General features: G+C 52.3%; 1 protein-coding gene across 1 annotated transcript; it reads left to right on the top strand.

Annotated features, from left to right (window-relative positions):
• Window positions 1–8,157: 8,157 nt before the first annotated feature.
• UBL4B (ubiquitin like 4B) lies at window positions 8,158–9,717 on the top strand. The gene has a single exon (XM_033198452.1). It carries the CDS (start codon window positions 8,313–8,315, stop codon window positions 8,835–8,837), a length of 525 nt encoding a protein of 174 aa, XP_033054343.1. The 5' UTR covers window positions 8,158–8,312; the 3' UTR covers window positions 8,838–9,717.
• The last annotated feature ends 10,298 nt before the right edge of the window (window positions 9,718–20,015 follow it).

Here is a 20,015-nt window from a genome sequence, read left to right as displayed (position 1 = left end):
ACTGGACTTTCTTAGGGTTAATCAAGCCTAAGTCAAATCCAAGTTTACTAGCGCCTTGTTCAGCTGTAGTTCGGTCTCTCTTCCCCTAGCAGAGATCTGTCTCACAAGTAGCTCAGTTCCCCCAAGCCCAGCTTCACTCTGTTCCCAGCTTTCTCACTGTTTCTCCCTTGGTCCTTCATTTTGGTCCCAGCTTCCTCTGGGGCAGAGGTCGTGCAGCTTGTTCCATGCCATCTTCTCTGGCAGGAGCCTGCTTTCCTCAACTGACAGAAGGGGTCTTGTTGGCAAGACTCTCACCCGAGGACTGGCCTTAGCACCCTTAGACAAACGAGAGTCAGGCTGAAAGGCTAGCACAAGCTGCCCTGGTGAAAGACCAGCCTTTGTATCTCGCCAGGAGCAACAAGGACTCTCTTTGGTCCTGCGCGATCCATGTGGCAGCATCTTTAGATTGGCCACAGGCTTCTCCACCCAGACCCGGCTGTAGACTTGCAAGACCAGCAAGAGCAGGAGGTGTTCAGGGCAGGGCTTTGTGGGCCCCTTCTTGGTCCTGGCTTTTAATGCATCATGTTTGATCTTTGCCACATGGTGGAGGGTTCCTGTCACTGTGGTTGATGACACAGATCTTCAAGGAAGCAGTCACCCCTGTAGGAAAGGGAACATTTATCAAAGCCATTCCCAGGGGGGTGCCTGCCAAGTCCAGGCCCTCAGCTGGACCTGTGTAGAATGTCCAGAATATAGCTACCATTCTGCCTGGCCCAGGAGGCCCTCTGCTTCTCCATCTAATCTGGCCTAGATGGGAAGAAATCTTTTTTTCCTTATTCTTGCAACCAAGATAAAATTGTAGATTTTTCAGGAAGCACTTTAAGAGGAAACAAAAGGGAAAAAAGTACTCAAGAACCAGATGGAGACCAGTGGCTCGTGCCTATAATCCCAGCACTTTGGGAGGCTGAGGCAGGATCATAAAATTGTAGTGATCCTCCTGCCTCAGCCTCCTCAGTAGCTGGGACTATAGACACACTACCATGCTCTGTTAATTTTGGTATTTTTATACAGATGGGGTTTTACCTTGTTTCCCAGGCTGGTGTTAAACTCCTGGGTTCAAGCCATCTGCCTCTTGGCCTCCCAAAGTGCCAGGATTAGGAGTATGAGCCATCGCGCCCAGCCTGTTTGGTATGTTTAAATGCATGGCAGTCCCACGGCTACAGGTTGAAGCAGACTACTTTTTGTCAGCTGAAATCACACAGCCCAGAGTGCAGACGGGCACAGGAGATGCCCCTGTGTTGATCATGATTAAAGCACCCTTGACAGAGATAATGGGCCACCAGCCAGTGTCTCCTCCAGGGCACACCAGAGAATGCACTGAGGGTGGGAGAAACTCACTCTTGGCACCATAACACTGGCTGGGGTCCTGGTGTTCTGAGAGCCCCAGTAGAACTCAGAGACTGTGTGGGAAAGAAAGCCGCCTGCTAATCCCAGCTTCGGTTAGCAGGGCATGTGTGTGCATGCGTTTGCGTGTGTGTGTGCGTGTGTGTGTAAGAGAGAGAGTGAGCGATAGCTGTGGGCTGCTCCTTGGGGACTCCTTTGCTTGTGCACTGCAGGGATACAGAAGTCTCGGCTCCAGGAAAGAGCTCTTCTGTGAAGGTGATGGCCCTGCCTGTTTCCTGGCTGCCTCGCCTCTCGCTCCTTTGCTGCACTCCAGCTCACTGAGTCCCACACTTCCACATGGACTTGCGTGTGCTGGGTCCTCAGTCAGGGCATCCTTCTTCATCAGGGCAACTCCTGTTCGTCCTTCACACCCACCCAAGCTCCCTCCCAGGTGAAGCCTGTGATCAGGCCCCACCTCCTGCTGGAGTTAGAACTTCTTTGCCTCCATAGTAAAGTTTATGCATAGTGCTAAAATGACAGGTTTATGTGTCCCCCTACAGGGACGTGTCTTACTATCCTGTTCCTGCCTCAGTGCTGGGCGATGTCTGTGCTCAGACTATGACCCCTAAAAGGAGGGCAGGAGGATGGCTGGTGATTTGCGGGAGAACCCCTTCTCCCCACATGAGACCTTGTGCCCAGGCCCCAGGCTCCCTTGGTTGGTGTCAGCTGGAACTGGCTGGTGAAGTCACCAGTGACATCTAGTGGTCACAGCAGGCTACAGCTCGGTGAGGTTTTCCAGCAGTTGTGAATTCCATGTGGGCTCTGGAGCCAGGTTTCTGAGCTGCTCCCAGCCAGTGTCTGACTTCTCCAGGGCTCCAGAACACCAGCAGAGGGCAGGACTTAGGTTGTCTGGTGTGAGGACTGAGGACTTTCAGATGTTGGACTGCCCACTGTCAGCCAGAGAGGGCTGGGACTGTAAGTGATGTCCCCTGGGCTCCTGTGGTCCCATGAGATCTGCTGCCTTCCTCCTGCTCCAGCTCCTTGGCCCTGCAGTCCCCAGGCTCAGGTTCACCTGGACCTTGGCTCCCTGAGACCTGGGGAGGGAGGAGGCTTTAGGGCCCTCATGGGAGAAGCCACAGACCCATTTTGGTGCAACTGCTGAGACAGCCAGTGCCAGTCAGTGGATGAGGGGCAGGGAGTGGGCCACACCTACTGAGCACCTACTGTGGGCCAGGCACTGTGGAGGGCAGCCTGGGTCAGGGGCCACCTAAAGAGCTGCCAGTCCTGTCCTGTGCTAGGCCTGACAGGGCACAAAGCAGCCCTTTTCCTCATCAGCAGCCCTAATGACAGTGACAGGAGGTGGCACAGGCTGAGTGGGGTCTCCAGCAGCACAGTGGTGGGCCTGGGGCAGCCCTTGCCACAGGGCTGTGTCTGGGGACCTGCTAGTCTTCACCTCACCATTGCAGGTGCAGGCACATCATAGGCGCTGGAGACACACTGTTGAGTGATGCGGGTACATGGGCTGGAGGCAGCAGGCTGTGCTGGGGACCACAGCTTTGTGCTCTCAGCTTCCCAGGTTACACTTTTTCTGCCAAAGTTTCCCCATGAACCATTTGCAGACTGTAAGGAGAGCGGGCAGAAGGACCATGTTCTTAGAAGGGAGGCCTGCAGCGCTACTGACTGCACTTGGTTTGCATGAACTGTCCCTTCCTGCTCCTGCTTCTCCCGCTCCCCCCACCCTGGTTCTTTCCTTTTCTACTCTCTTCCCTGGTACTGCTCCCCTGCCTGAACTTTTTATTTCATCCGCTTTTCCTTGTGTCCCTTCTGCTGTTCTCTCCTTTCCAAGCACTTCCTGCACTCAGCTTCCTTATTTTCCATTCCCTCTCTGTTTCTCTGTCTTGCTTTTGCCCTCCTCTGTCTCCCCAGGTTCTGCTCCATCCCAGGCACCTTCCTTGGAAGGCCAGCCTGACATCATAAAGTACAATAACTTGATCATTTGCCAGGGAGTGAGGTGGGCAGAGGCCATAGTTTATCTTCTATATGAGCCTTTCCTGTGGCCCTGGGAGTGGTTGTAAACTTCCCACCTTCTGGAGCCCCCTTAGCAGTCAGCAAAGGCCTCTGTGCAAGCAGTGGGGCCACCCCGGCCTGTGGGGATTCACACTTTGGGCACAGTTCCAGGCACAGTGGAATCTTCCTTCACTATTGAGGGGTGATGGTAAGAGCTGCCGTTTACATTTATAAATTAAATCTATACCTCTGGATGTCTTCATGGGTCAGACGCTATGTTAGGTTCTGGGGGCATGCCCTGCCTATTTTGGCCCTCACAGCAACCCTGCAAGGGACGCTGGGCAGTGGCCACACTCCCATTAGACAGAGGAGGAAAATGGGGCTCGAGGAACAGGATTGCTCAAGGCAGGCCCCAGGCCGGCAGCTGGACACTTGGCTTTTATCCTGAGGAGTTCACACCCTCAGCATTCAATGTCCAGTTCATCTGCTCAGGAGATTGCAAAGGGCTTCTGAGGAACCCAGATGTTCACAGACCTATTCCAAAGCACCCTCCGACGCCCATCCATCTCCCTGCCAGACACTGTGCTTGTTTCCCAGTGACACAAATTGCATTTGCAGTTGTTTTCAAGAGGGGTCCAAGCCTAATACTATCCAGCACTGTCTGCACACATTGATTCCTTTCCCCAAGTCACCAGACTCACTTATTCCCAATAATCTTCCCCCACTAATTATGGCAATCATTGTCTGATTGCATGCTCCGATTACACAATTACATTTTCTATTGCTAATTGCATAATGATCACAAGCAATTACGTGGGAAAACATAAAATGTCCAGGCTCCAAATGTGATTTGAGGGTCCAGCAAGGTGCCTCCACTGTCCCTCTTAGGAAAGGCAATGGGGTCTCCTGGGCATAGACACAGAGGCTGGGTCGTGACCATCTCTCTCAGCTTCTCTACGCACCACTAACTCTGAAGCTTCTGTCTTCATGGCCCAGCTAGGACTCTCTAGAACAGGTAGCCTGGCGTAGAAAGTATGACCCAGCAGACATGATTCTCTCAGCCCCAGTCACAAGGGCATCTGCCTGCACACAGCCGCTGGTCTTAGAGAAACAAAGCCTGAGCCGTGGTGCTCATGTGCTTCTAGAAGCCCAGGCCAAATGTGTCTTCTTCAGTGGCTTCCAGTGTCCTGGGCAACATCTGGCTGGGTGGATGTGTCAGAGGAGGAGATGCTGGAGGCAGGCAGTTGATTTTCATCTTTCTGTTCTGCTCAGGGCATCACCCATGGTGTCGCCCCAATTCTGTCCATCTGATGGTTTGTCCACCACAGAGTCCTCCCCTCTCGAGGCTGGGAGTGCCCACATGCCAAGGAGAAACCTCATCCATCCCCTTGCTCCCTCTGCAGGGAGGCCCTGCAATCAGAGAGTCCACAGGTCTCCCCCACACTGTATGTACAGGTACGTTTACAAATTCTATCTTATTTCAAATGCATCAGAGGAGCTGGCTATTTAAAGAAATGCTATACAAGATCCTTTGGTAAAGACTGGCCTCACTTTCTGATTGATTTTTTTATGTAATTGTGTATTTTCATCTCTCTAGGGCAGGAGGTGGGGGTGAGAGAGAGGCTGCAGGTGGGTTTATATCTTTCCACAGCCTGCTGCACTGGACCTGCCCTGCATGCCCCTGGATGGCTCAGCATGTCTCAATTTTATCTTCTTCATTTGACAAGCGGGTATTCAAGGCATTCTGTGTAGGCTTGTGGTGGAAGTGTGGAATACAAAGGCAGAGAAGACCTAGTCCCAGTCTCTGAGAGCTAAAGAGCGAGACACAGATGTGTGCTAGGTGCATTCACATAAGTATGTTCAAGGGGAGCAATGGTTGCATGCAGGGAGGTGGGATTATCTCTTCCCAGGGCTGGGGAAAGCAGGGAAGCCTTCATGGAGGAGGTGGTTTTAAACCTGAAGTTTCTTTTTCTTTTTCTTTCGTCCTTTTTTTTTTTTTTTTTTTTTTTTTTTTTAAAGAGGCAAGATCTTATGTTATCCAGGCTGGCCTTGGACTCCTGAGCTCAAGCTATCTTTCTTTCTGCCTTGGTTTCCCAAGTAGCTGGGACTATAGGCGTGCATTAACCTGAGTTTTGAAGGATGAGTTGGAAGAGTTCAAATGCGACAAGCAAGTAGAGGAAATACAGATTGGTGTGGCTACAGTGGAGGATGCTAAGTGAGGAGACATGAGGCTGGGTGACAAGCAGGGCTCGGCCAAGGAGATCAGTTTTGATTCCAAAAGCAGAGGAAACTAAACTGGATGGTGTTACTCAGAGGGGTACACAATCTTGCATTTATTTTGGGAAGATCCCCTTGGCTGTGGTATGAATGGACCCAAGGTGGTGGGACTGGTGGAGGAGATGAACTATGGGCTGGAGGGAGTTGACAGCCTGAACCGGTGGGTGGTGGGGATGCAGAGGAGGAGGAGTGGATTTCAGAGGCATTTTCAGGGAAGAAGGGGAATAACAAGGGGGCTCATTTAGTGGGGGAAAGGAGAGGAGGAAGGAAGTGAGGAAGGGACGGAAGGTCAGGGAATTCCCGACTTGTGAGCTCTAGTTTCCCTGTGGACTAGAATATAAGTCACCCAGCAAGAGTGAACATGGGGCTGGGGTGAGGGGTGAGGGCCAGCTGAGTTTGTGGCATCCATGGATATTTTCTCTTTTTCTTTTTCTTTTTTTTTTTGAGACGGACTCTCTGTCACCCAGGCTGGAGTGCAGTGGTGTGATCTTGGTTCATTACAACCTCTGCCTCCGAGTTTCAAGCGATCCTCCTGCCTCAGCCTCCTGAGTAGCTGGGATTACAGGTATGTGCCACCACGCCCGGCTAATTTTTGTATTTTTAGTAGAGACGGGGTTTCACCATGTTGGTCAGGCTGATCTCGAACTCCTGACCTCGCTATCTGCCTGCCTCGGCCTCCCAAAGTGCTGAGATTACAGGTATGAGTCACCGTGCCCGGCCCCATGGCTATTTTTACCAGCTACCCTTGACTGCCAGGTTCAGAAGACAGGGACAGAGCTTGCAGCCACCTTCAGGCAGAGGTCAAGGCTGGGTGCTGCGGAAGGGCAGTTCAGGAAAGTCCAAGGATGTTGACAACAGCATCATGCCACTGTAGCTTCCAGGCAGGTGGAAAAGGAAAGGAGGTTAGATGGGAGGGAGGGAGAGGGTGAGTGAGAAGAAGGGCACAGTCGAGCACAGAGCTGGTTAAGAGTTGAGGGGATCCCTGACAAAATCAGCCCACTGGCTGTGAGATGTTATTCAGGTCTTCTCCAAGGTTGCTCAATTCTAAAATGAGACAGTACTTTCCTCCCAGGCTTAAACGTGACAACATATGTAAAGGGCTTGACCCAGAAGGCCTTCAGCAATGCGTTGCACTGAAAACTGCTAAATGCAACAGAAGCTGCAGACACAGAGGAGGCCCAATCAGTATCCTCTTTCATATTCACCTTTGAGCTGAGGGTGCCTGCTCAGGGCCTGGGCCACAAAAGGCACTGAGCAGAGATTTGTTTAGGAGGCAACATGAGGTACCAGTGAAGACACGAGCAATGCTGCCTGCTTGCTATAGGATCAGCCAAGCCTCCACTTTCTCCTCTGGCAGATGGAGATCATGGCAGTGCCTGCCTCGTAGGTTGAGGGGATTCAATTAGGCAGGCCTGTGATGCAGATGCTGTTGGTGGTCCTGCCCCATCACTTCAGCACTCATGTTCCTGAAGGCCCAATGGCTTCCTACTGTTCTCTGATCACAGGAGCATGCTGCTCACACCTGTGGACCAGAAGTGCCAAGGAGGTAGCACTACCATTGGCCAAAGACAGGAGTCAGAGCATAAAGACACAGCTTCGGCCAAGTGCGGTGGCTCACACCTGCAACCTCAGCACTTTGGGAGGCCAAAGCAGGCAGATTGCTTGAGTCCAGGAGTTCGAGATCAGCCTGGGCAGCATGGAGAAACCCGTCCCTACTAAAAATACAAAAATGAGCCCGGCATAGTGGCGTGCAGCTGTAGCCCCAGCTACCTGGGAGGCTGACACAGGAGAATTACTTGAACCCAGGAAACGGAGGTTACAGTGCGCCAAGATCAAGCCACTGCACTCCAGCCTGGGCAACAGAGTGAAACCCTGTCTCAAAAAACAAAAAAACAAAAATCCACACCTGATACAACTCAGGTGTGTTCCATGCAACTTCCCAGAGCTCCCCAGCAGGATAACAACATACTAGTTGCCCACAATGGCAGCCTGCTCATGAATGCACGTTCTGATTTCCCTCCCTTCCTCATCTCACTTCCTCACTCCCCTCCTGGTGCCTCCAGGGATCGCCTCCTAATTGAGTATTTGTGCTCAAATCCCTGTCTCAGGGTCTGCTGCTGGGAAGCCCAATCCAAGAGAGCTTGTAAAGTGCTTGACAGAAAGAGGACACTTGATAAATGTTAGCCGGCTCACTAGTGTGAAAGTGTCATGAAGGCAGAAGGCATCCATTTGAATATGACTGTCTCCCCAGGTCCAGGTGCTGGCACAGAGATGGCACCTAATACACATGTGTTGAAGAAATCGATAGACCTGCTCCTCCCGCCACCCTTCCCTTTCCCGCCCTCCCTTTTCCTAGTCTTACTCTCCTTTCTCCCAGTCCCACATTTTCTCTCCTGGTGCTCTTTTTCTCCTCTCATGGAGGAAGGATGGTCTGGGCCCAAATACCCCTCTGCTGTCCCTAAAGTTCCACTCCGGAAATGAGCCCTCCTGCAGCATTGTGACATCACTGTGCACTAGCCAATGGCTGCCTACCTAAGCTGGGTTTCTGGTCTCCTGGGACTACTAGCCCTCTGTTGATAGGGAGAAGCCAACATCTCCTGCAGGACCCCTTAATCTTCAGGGCAGCTCCCAGAGCATGGGTCCCTCCTGATTCCACTGTTAGCCTGATGTTCCTCACAGTCAAGCTGCTCCTGGGCCAGAGATGCAATCTGAAGGTGTCAGGGCAAGAGAGTGTGTCCATGCTGAAGAAACTGGTATCCAAGCGGCTGAAGGTGCCTGAGGAGCAGCAGCACCTGCTTTTCCGCGGCCAGCTCCTGGAGGATGACAAGCGCCTCTCCGACTACTGCATTGGGCCCAATGCTTCCATCAGTGTCATCATGCGGCCCTTGGAGAAGATGGCACTAAAAGAGGCCCACCAGCCCCAGACCCAGCCCCTGTGGCACCAGCTGGGACCTGTCCTAGCTAAACACTTTGAACCACAGGATGCCAAGGCCGTGCTGCAGCTGCTGAGGCAGGAGCACGAGGAGCGCCTGCAGAAGATAAGCCTGGAGGACCTGGAGCAGCTGGCCCAGTACCTCCTGGCAGAGGAGCAGCATGTGGAGCCAGCTGGAGAGAGGGAGCTCAAGGCGAAGGCATGGCCTCAGAGCTCCTGCGACATGGAGGAGAAGGAGGAGGCAGCAGCTGATCAGTAAACGGGCCATCCTACCCATTTGCACTCTAGAATTCTCTCGGCCTCATCCTTATGTGTTCCCTGGTGACTTTTCCTACTACTTCCTGCTGGTGTGGATGCGTCCACACCCCTTTTTGAACCTTCCAAGCAGCTGGAGGGTTTTTGGATCCCTGTCCCCTCTTGGGCCTGAGGTCCTTCCTCCGAAATGCAGAGTGACCTGACCCTCATCACCATCCTTCCCCTAGAAGGGTTCTGATCAGTGGAGGGCAGCCCCAAAGACCGCAGTCCCCTCCTGTGCTGGCAGCTTTGCCCACACACACCCAGCAGCTCCCCAGGCTGAAAGCAGCCCTGGCCCAGGGTCTCCATGGTTCTAGGCAGACCCTGTTTCTCCTTTGGAACAGAAAGACAATGTGAGTTCATTTTCCTCCATCCTCAGACCATGACGTCTCCCCTAGTCTCCCCAGCAGCCAAGAGGAGAGGAATGTCAGGTAGCTGCCCCTTGCCTTCTGGGTGAGGCTGTCCCTGATGTTCTCCTGCTTGTGCTTCCAGCTTAAGGGACAGGCACAGCAGAGGTGGGATTGGGAGGAGGGCACCTACCGGGTGCCAGTCCTGGAGCCCTCAGGGAGACAGACACAGACCAAGAATAGCAGGAAACTGAGCCTTGGGCAGAAAAAAAGTTCGGCAAAGTCACACACTCCCTGTGGCCAGCATGAACAGAGCTATGCCCCACCCTCCCAGACCGATCAGTCAGTAGGTATCACAGCTCACAATACCTGCCAGCGCTGCCAAAGGCTTCCCTGGAAGGAAAAATGGTATCGTCAGTGAGGATCCTTGCCCTCACAGAGCACGCAGCCTAGATCCAGAGAACTGGTATACACATGAAAAAAGTGGTGACATGAAAATAGAGTCTAGCCTCTGTGACTGAATGCCCGGCGCCTCACAGGGCCCTGGGTTCAGCATAGAGGGGCCAGTCCCCTGCAGACTACAAGGAAAGCCAGGCCCTTTACTCTGTTCTTGGAGTGAGAGAGTGGCCCTTGCAGAGGCTGAGGAGTCCCACACTCTGTGTGTGGATGGGAGGGAGCGGGGAGCTGTGGTCCCCTGTTCACTGCTGAAGCCCCTGAAATGCTGTTATTGCAAAAGTTTCAGCCCTGAGTGATGGGGATGGAGGGAAGGGGTGGAGGAAAATGTCTTGAACAAGCAGGGCCCCCTTCCCTAGAAAGCATTCTGTCCTTGGCCTGCAGGGCCCCTCGTCTTCTCTTCCAGTCCTAGTCCCGCTGTATGGCCATGGGTAACCTGCTTTTCCTGTCTGATGCTCAGGTTTCCCACCTGTTACATGGGCACCCTTTTAATAGCATCCACTTACCCCATGAGTGTTTGTGAGGGTTAGAGGCAAAGACTATCCAACTGGGAGGGACGTCTTCTAGCGGTGGGCTCAGCGGCAGTGACAAGGATGGATGCGGAAAGCATTCTGTTTGTGGGAGCCTGCTTAGCAGCCATCATTCCCTCACTTCCCAGAATAAGACAACCTCGTTCAGCTTATGGCCCAGCTTCTTTCCCAGTGTCCCACCCTCTGTCCCAGCCAAGAGAGGAAAACAGGGGCACTGAGGAGACTAATGACCTCTCCCTGGGGCACCAAGGACCCAGCACGCACTGGCCGCAGCCAGCACTCCCAGGCTGGGGTTTAGGGGGCCCAAGCCTGCTCCTTGGTTCCTGTCCTGGTCCTGCTCCTGGGCCCTGCGTCCTCATCAGGGGAGCCCTCTTGACAGTTCTTTGAGTGTTTTTATGCTGGGTCTGTGCCATTTGCCAAGGGAGATGAGCCTATTATCTTTACATTAGGGGAACTAATAGCCCATTTCCCAGGAAATCCGTGAGTGATAAAAATAAGTGGGTTGTTTTATTCCTTTTGCTGAGAAGCTGGCATGAAGGACAGGGGAAGCCTTTGTTTTCTCTCTAGTTAGTGGGAGTGTCAGGGCTGGCTGAGAGCAGGCCAGGAGAGGCAGTCACCTCCACTGTCTGTGCCCAGCACTGCAGGGGAGGATGTCTCCAATCCCAAACGGGGAAGAAGGAAAGTTGGTCTGCTCTTCCATGCACCTCCCACTACTGACTTCCCCCTTCCCAAGGGCCCTGCTGCCTCTGTTCCTCCCTTCAAAACCAGGAGACGATGCACTGTCACTTGGAACTTAGCAGGAACTTGCATCTGTTTGTCACTGCTCCTAGGAATAGTCTTACTCAGTGCTGTGTTTCTCAATGAGAGGTGACAGGCGTTGTCCCCTAAAGGATGTTGTTATAGTCATCAGAGAACAGAGGTTAGGGGTGTATTGAGGGGCTAGGGGCAGGATCAACCCCTAATACTCCAGCGATGGGTTTGGATCCCATCTGTGTTGAGAACCCTAGCTCTTGGGCTGCCTGCTGCGGGACCCCTCACCGTACCTAGTTTTGCCCTATTTCAAACTGAAACCTGTACCAGTGCATGCGTTGAAGGCTCCCTATTTCCTCTCTGCTTCACTAGGGGGAAGGCACTTTTTCTAAACTTCAGCCTTGGGCAGAAACTCTTTCCCCTAACTCCCCACAGCACCTCTCCCGTACCTACCCTACAGGTAACAATTTTGCTCATATTGGGGGCATTTCAGGACACCAACCACATCCAGTAGCCAGCTTTGTGTTTCTATCTACAGGGAAATCTAGCTTCTCATCCAAGCTCCTTCCTGGATCACCTGCAGGCCAACACCCCTCAGTCCACTGGTCCATGGCAAAATAGTCTTTCTGATGGAAATAGGCAGAGCATCCTGGCCCATGTGCTATTTAGTCAGTCCTTTGCTTTTCGATCAATAAACATGTATGGGCCTCTGTCTCAGTCTGTTTGCGCTACTATAATAAAATACCTTAGACTGGGTAATTTACAAACAACAGAAATGTGTCGTTCACAGTTCTGAAGGCTGGGGTTCCCGAGAAGAGGGTGCCAGCAGATGTGGTGTGTGGTGAGGACCTGTTCCTCAGTGACAACGCCTGCTGTGTTTCTTCACATTGCAGAAGGACAAACATACTCCTTTCAGTCTTTTTTTTTTTTTTTTTGATAGGGTCTCCCTCTGTCACCCAGGCTGGGGTGCAGAGGCGTGATCTCAGCTCACTGCAGCCTTGACTTCCCAGGCTCAGGTGATCCCCCGACCTCAGCCTCCCAAGTAGCTGGGACTACAGGTGCACACCACAACACTCAGCTAATTTTTGTATTTTTTGTAGAGACAGGGTTTCACCACATTGCCCAGGCTGGTCTCAAACTGCTGGGCTCAAGTGATCTGCCCATCTTGGCCTCCTGAAGTGCTGGGATTACAGGTACTAATCCCATTCGTGAGGACAAGCCGTTGTGATGAATCACTTCCCCAAAGTCCGTACCTCTTAATACTACCACACTGGGGATTACGTTTCAACATGTGAATTTTGGGGGACACCAACATTCAGACCACAGCATCCTACCATGCGACAGGCTTTGTGCTGAGATTTAGGCTGATAGACAAGAGTCCTGTCTCCTGGACAGACAGTAGGGCACCCCCTGCTGTCCCTTGCAGCATGGTGCAGCAGAGGGGCTTCGGAAACCCCTGACCTCCAGTCCTGGCCTCTAAATAGGATGCGGTGATGTGTTCGTAGGTAGCTGTGTTGCTTTTACCACTAGTCCTGAAAGATGGGGCAGGCAGTGCTGCGTCAGGATGCCGTCTTGCAGATATGGAAGAAGCTTTCAATGTTCCAGGGCTCCAGAAACCCCGGATGCCTGATTTTAGAAGCAAATCCAGTCCCCTCCTCTCTTTCCACTCTGACTTGCTCCCCTCCATCAGTCTTTGTTCAGGGTTAAATGAGATTTTAGTTATCATATAAAGCTTCCAGCCATTTTAAACTGGGGAAGAGAGGCCTGGGTAGAAGGAAGTGGAGGGCAGGGCTGCACCTCCTCAGAAAAACAGCAGACTCCAGTTGAGGTGTCTGAGGGAAGACATGGTGACATTGTATTGAGATGTACACAGACAGGATGGGTGGGCTCTGGGCATCTTCCTTCTGTGCTGGGAGAGGTGCTGTTATAATGGGCAAGGACTAGGGTAGAATGTTAGTGTTTTGTTGTTGTTGTTGTTGTTGTTGTTTGAGACACTGTCTTGCTCTGTTGCCCAGGCTGGAGTACAGTGGTGTAATCATGGCTCACTGCAGGAGCCTTGAACTCCCAGGCTCAAGCAATCCTCCCACCTCAGCTTCCTGAGTAGCTGGGACTACAGGTGTGCACTACATGCCCAGATAATTTTTAAAAATTTTTCTTTCATAGAGATGGTCTTGCTCTGTTGACCAGGCCAGTTTTAAGTCCCTGGCCTCAAGCAATCCTCCTGTCTAGACCTTCCAAAGTGCAAGATTACAGGTGTAAGGCCGGGCGCGGTGGCTCACGCCTGTAATCCCAGCTCTCAGGGAGGCAGAGGCGGGAGGATAGCTTGAGCCCAGGAGTTCGAGACCTGCCTGGGTAATACAGCGAGACCCCGTTCTCCACAAAAAAAGGAAAAAAAAAAAAAAAAGACAAAAAAAGATTACAGGTGTGAGCCACTGCACCCAGTTCAGTTTCTATTTCTCTATCTGGGACTTAGCTTGAACACAACTTTGCTTTTGCTAAATGAAAAATATTGACGCCATAATAAATGCAGTAAGCTCTCTTGGGCGCAGTTCTAAAGCTGTTGAATTCTTCATACTGTGGGGTGGCCCCATTAATGAGAGAATCACTGCAAATGGAAGTCCAGAAGTACTGAGTCTAGGTCTTCACATCAGGACTAGTTTGACAAAAGCACTGGCTGTGAAATGGAATGATCCGGCTGTCCCCTGAGTAGGTGCACTCTGACAGCCAGAGATCCCAGTGTGGGAAGCCCTGCACTGGACAGGGACCTGGGACCCAGTCTTGGCTCTACCATTTGCCTTGAGCCTCACACAAGTCACTTTATATCTCTGGACCAGTGACTCCCTCATTTGCAAAATAGAAGAAGGGATTGGATTTGACCCCTAAAGTACCTTCTGACACTAAGGTTCTGTGATGGTGTGAAGTCATGAACAGGAGCTGCTGATGCCCCACACTGGGGCAAAGCCCTGCACTGGACATGGACCTGGACCCAGTCTTGGCTCTACCATTTGCCTTGAGGCTCAGACAAGTCACTTTATATCTCTGGACCAGTGACTCCCTCATTTGCAAAATAGAAGAAGGGATTGGACTTGACCCCTAAAGTACCTTCTGACATTAAGGTTCTGTGATGGTGTGAAGTTATGAACAGGAGCTGCTGATGCCCCAGACTGGGGCAAAGAAACAGAAGCTGGCCCTCATGGGGACACTGTGAGGCCTTGAACACACATCAGGGATGGCCATTTATTATGAGGATAGACAATGGCAGGATGGTCAGGATGACTTGCTACCAAATAGCATGGACAATATAAATGCATTTTTTGTAATGAAATATGAAGCTCAAAATCATGCAAAACAACATTACAGATATTATTTTGGGGACATATGCCTAAGAAAACATTAATAAATGATTGGTAGGAAGGGAAATGCAACCAAGGAAACTTTCACGAGGGCTTCAATTATAAAGTTTATTGAGTCAAGTGGTGGGTACATGGGTGTTAGTTTTCTATTACTGTACAGTGAACTATAGTCATCCCTTAGTAGACACAGGAGACTGGTTCCAGAACCACATCCCCTCCCCGCATTATACCCAAATCCACACATACTTAAGTGGGTCCCGAGGAACTCGAGTGTACAAAAAGTCAGCCCTCTGTATACACGGGTTTTGCATTTTGTGAATATTGTATTTTAAATTTGCAGTTGGCTGGAAAAAATTCATGTATAAGCAGATCTACTCAGTTCAAACCCTTGTTGTTCAAGGGTCAACTGTACTGCAAATTTAGCAGTTTAAAACAACACGCGTTATCTCACAGTTCAGTGCCTTGTCTTACCTGGGTCCTCTGCTTAGGGTCTTAGGCTGCTGCTGTGAAGATATTGACTGGGCTGTGTTCTCCTCTGGAGGCCTGGCAGGGGAGGAATTGGCATCCAAATTCCCGTGGTTGGCAGAATTGATTTTCTTGCAGTTGTGGGACTGAGGGTCTGGGCTTCTTGCTAGATGTTGGTGGGAGGTCACCCACAGTTCCTAAAGGCTGCCTGCAGTTCCTTGCCACGTGAGCTTTTCTAGCATGGCTGCTTGCTTTAGCAAGGAGAATTTCTAGAGTTAGCTGGCAAGGCCAAGTCTTCTACAACATAATGTAATCATGGGAGTGACACCTCACCACGTTTGCCAGTTTTATTAGTTAGAAGCGAGTCATAGGCCCTGCCCATATTCAGAGGGAGGGGATTATACAAAGGCTTGGATACCAGGAGGTGGAGATCACGGGGGCCCTCCTTATATTCTTTCCAGTGCAGTAGGTGTTGATTATGTCATTACATAATTTTGTGTGTACAAAACCATGATTCATAAACCAATTAAAGTGGTCTGTGGCCCAGGAGCTGTGGGAACATAGCGTAGATGAGGAGGGACTGCTCTCAGATGTGGTCAGGCAGACTTCAAGGTAGCATCTGAGCTGGTGACTACCAAGTGACTTTTCCTGACACCTAGGGGCCCACAACTACACCTGGGGAATTGTTACTTGGCTCAACATGCCCAGCATATGACCTTGCTGGATGCCTCATGACACCCAGAGACATATAAACACACCCAAGGCACGTATCCACAAACACACAGACAACCCCTGCCAACACCTCAAACCCGAAGTGTGGGGGTCTATAGTGGCAGAGCTGGGTTTGCCGTAGTGAACTTTAGGTTCAGCAGCACTTATGGTGTCAGTGGTCCAGACCTTGCCTTTTGGGTTTTAGGCTGTTAGAGCCCCACTGACTCAGCCCAGCCCAGGCAGCCCATCCAGAAGATCTCACAGACCAAATTCAAGGACAGAAGAGGAAGACTTTACAGATTCAAGCTCAGGAACTGCTAGGGCTGCAGAAAGAGGTCACCTAGACCACCTCTGCTATCTTCAAGTGATGCATCATGTAGTCAGGACAAGAGTGTTCATAAGAGTTTATAGGGAAGTCCCCAAGCACATGGAGATGGATGCATGTGTGCACACATTCACACATTGGTTTCTAGTAGGCTTTCAAGGGTATCTGCACATGCACATCAGTCCATGTATGTCTGAGGGCAGAGACCGCCTTCTCTGTGTGAACTCTCCAAGATGGCATGTTTGCTTTCCTGATTCCTGCTCCAGTCTGGCTCACTCTCCCTGTGCTCTGGGTTGGACTTGGGTGCTGCTAGCCTGTGGCAGGGGAGTGGCCAGAGGGCAGGCTGCCCTGGCTCCTGCTGCTGAGCCAGCTATAACTCACGGAGGCAGCTGAGGCATGAACAGCTGCAAAGCCCCCTTCCTGGTGCCTCTGGAGCAGATGGTGCTCCCTACTGGCTGCCTCGCTCTACTTCTCTCTTGGGTCACCTTTCTCCTTTCTCTGTATTTTTTGCTTTTCTTCTTGTACCTCTTCACTACCATTTCTCTCCTGTCCTCTCTAGTCACATTTGGGGCTAATTTGGCTGCATTGTATGGCTATCTGGGTGCTTCCTTTCAGTTCTTTCTCTTTCTGTTCCTTATATCACTTTCTATCTACGCCCTGCCCACCTTTCTTTCTCCCATTTCTTTCAGCCATCAGTAGCTGCCCTCCTGTTAAACACCATCACCACCACCATCACCATCACCACCATCACCACCACAACTATCATGATCACCACCATCACCATCACTACCACCATCACCATCACCACCATCACAACAACAATCACCACCACCACCACCAACAGCACCACCACCACCATCACTACCATCACCACCATCGACACCACCACCATCACCACCATCACCACCATCACCACCACTACCATCACCACCATCGACACCACCATCACCACCACCACCATCATAACCACCACTATCACCATTACCACCATCTCCACCACCACCATCACCACTACCACCATCACCACCATCACCACCACCACCATCATCACCATGACCACCACCACCACCATCACCATCACCACCCACTACCACCAACACCACCACCACCACCACCATCACTACCGTCACAACGACCACCACCACCATCACCACCACCACCACCACCATCACCACCCACTACCACCAACACCACCATCACTACCATCACCACCACCACCATCACCATCAGCACCATCACCACCACCATCAACACCACCACCACCACCACCATCATTGCCACCACCACCACCACCATCATTGCCACCACCACCATCACCACCACTGCCACTGCCACCACTATCACCATCACTACCACCACCCACTACCACCAAAACCACCCCCACCATCACTACCATCACCACCATCACCCCCACTACCACCACCATCACCACACCATCATCACCACCACCATCACCACCACCAGCATCACCACCACCATCATCACCACCACCATCACCACCACCAGCACCACCACCACCATCACCACCACCACCATCACCACCACCACCCACTACCACCACCACCACCACCAGCACCACCACTACCACCAGCACCACTACCATCGCCATCGCCATCACCATCGCCACCACCAACACCACCATCACCACCACCACCACACTGCCATCACTGTCACCGCCACCACCACTGCCACCGCCAACACCACCATCGTCACCACCACTGCCACTGCCACCACCATCACCGCCACTGCCATCACCATCACCACCATCACCATCACCATCACCATCACCACCATCATCACCATCACCACCATCACCATCACTACCACCATCACCACCACCATCACCACCACCACCACCGCCACCACCAGCACCACCACCACCATCACCATCACCACCATCACCACCACCACTGCCACCACCATCACCACAATCACTGCCACCACCATCACCATCACCACCACTACCATCACCACATCACCACCATCACCACCACCACCACCATCGCCACCACCACCACCATCACCGCTGCCACCACCATCACCGCTGCCACCACCATCACCACTGCCACCAGTGCCACCAGCACCACCAGCACCACCATCACCACCACCACCACCATCACCACCACCACCACCGCCGCCACCACCAGCACCGCCACCACCAGCGCCACCACCACCACCACCATTGCCACCATCACCGCCACCACCACTGCCGCCACCACCATCACCGCCACCACCATTGCCACCACCACCATTGCCACCACTGCCACCATCACCGCCAACACCATCACCACCACCATCACCACCACCACCAACACCATCACCGCCACCACCACTACCATTACCATCAGCAGCAGCAGCAGCTCTTCTCCTTGTCCTCGTGTGTATCCTCTTTGTTTTATTTTCCCAGACTCACAGTGAGCAGGCATGTGCAGGGATTCAGAACCCACTAGCTTTGAGTATGCGCCTGATCCCTCAATCCCCACTCACTTACAGTACTTGTTCGTAAGTACCCATAGTCAGCCCAGTGCTCCAGTACAATAAAAAATGGTCTTATTGTATGCATGCACCTATTTGCTGATGTAGACCCCTGAACAGACGTGACATATACCCAGAGAAGGGGCACAGACACCTGCACATTCTGGGCCACACGTACACTAGGGGCATCTGACCAGGCAATCTCCCCCAGCCACAGCAACCAGCAGGGTGGGTGCTGGGTTCCTGCGCTTCCTCCCGTGGCTCTGCCCCTGCCAGCCCAGCCCTCGTCCTCCTGCAATTCCTCCTGGCTCTTCCCCAGGGATGCTGTATGGCCCCTCTGGGTTCCAGGGCTGTAAATCCCCTCTGGAAGGGACTGTAACCTGAGGAGCCAGCAGGAAGCCTGAGCCCCCCGGATGGCTCCTACCTAACCCTCTGCTCCCTCCGACAGCATTTCCCATCACTGTGATTTAAGGGCTCCCTGGCAGCCTTTAGCAGTTCCCACTGCCCTTGTAGAAGGGTGATAAATCTGAGGTAACTACTATCGGTGGCTGGTCATAAACCCGTCACGGCCTGCTGCAGTGGGGCCAGGCCTGCCTGCTGCAGCCCGGCGGAATCTGTCTTGTCAGCCAGTTGCCCTTGGATGAGTCCCAGGGCACCCGTGCCTGGGACATTATTTATGAGCCTCAGACCCCAGGATCAAAGCTGCTGTCCATCAGAGAGGGCAGGGCTACCCTGCTGGTCCCTCCTTTCACCCAGACAACCTCAGACTGCTGCTGCTACTTAACCTTGAACAGTAACACGTTAGGCAAAGCCTCAGTACTCCTGGCTTCCCCTGAACCCCCTTCCCCACCATCTCCAAGTGCACCCCAACTTCTGCACCCATCAGGATAAGGAGTCTGGGGGACCTTTGGTGACAGAGTTGGGGCCAGGGCTTCAGCTGGAGAGGGGCCTTTCCTGACCCACTGCTGCCTCTCCCTGCAGCCCAGCCTGGCTAGAAGGAGGGAAGCATTGGGCCCCCAAGGCCCAGGATTTTGTCTAAGCAGCCCTAAACTTCCCTTACTGGGTGGGGAAGTTTGAGGAGGAGGCACTGATCCTAAACAAAGAGAGGGATGTTTCTCCAGACTCTAACTCTCTGGGCTGCCTGATTTCCTGAGGCTGATTTAGCTCCAGACCCTCCCTCATTTGTGCTCGGAAGATGGCAGTCCACGAGGAGAAGGGGGCACAAGGCGGTGACAGAGAACAGTGTTGGACCTGGAATCTGAAGACTTAGGAGTCAGTCTTTAGATACTTCCTAACTGTGCAAATTTGGGTGGGTCACTTGGTCTCTCTAATCGTCAGGGGCCTCATCTGTACAGTGGGGATAATAGGGCCCTCCTGGTGGGGTAGTTAAGAGCACCCAGTGATGAGGTATGGGAAAGTGTTTTGTAAATCCTACAGAGCTATGCAGAATTTAGCCTTATTTGTATCCCCCTCTTTCTCTACAGAAATCTCTACTGCAATCAACAGAATACACTTAGGCCAGTTTATATATAGAAAAATTTATTGAAGAGGTGGGTGGTTTATTGGGAGGGCCAAGGAACCAGACTTGAACACTTAGCCAGAGCACTGCAACCAAGAGGAATGCCTGACACACCATGACCACCTCGCCTGCTGCTTGGCCCTGTGGTTCCAGGGGTGAGAGCCCAAAGCTCCCAGCATGGGTTCTTAGGGGACCCCAGTGGTCCAAGCAGCACC

Source organism: Trachypithecus francoisi, unplaced genomic scaffold, assembly GCF_009764315.1.
Source record: "Trachypithecus francoisi isolate TF-2019V2 unplaced genomic scaffold, Tfra_2.0 Lachesis_group5, whole genome shotgun sequence".
Taxonomy (NCBI): Eukaryota; Metazoa; Chordata; class Mammalia; order Primates; family Cercopithecidae; genus Trachypithecus; species Trachypithecus francoisi.
The sequence above is the reverse complement of the archived record's forward strand: the minus strand, read 5'-3'. Positions and strand labels throughout refer to the sequence as shown.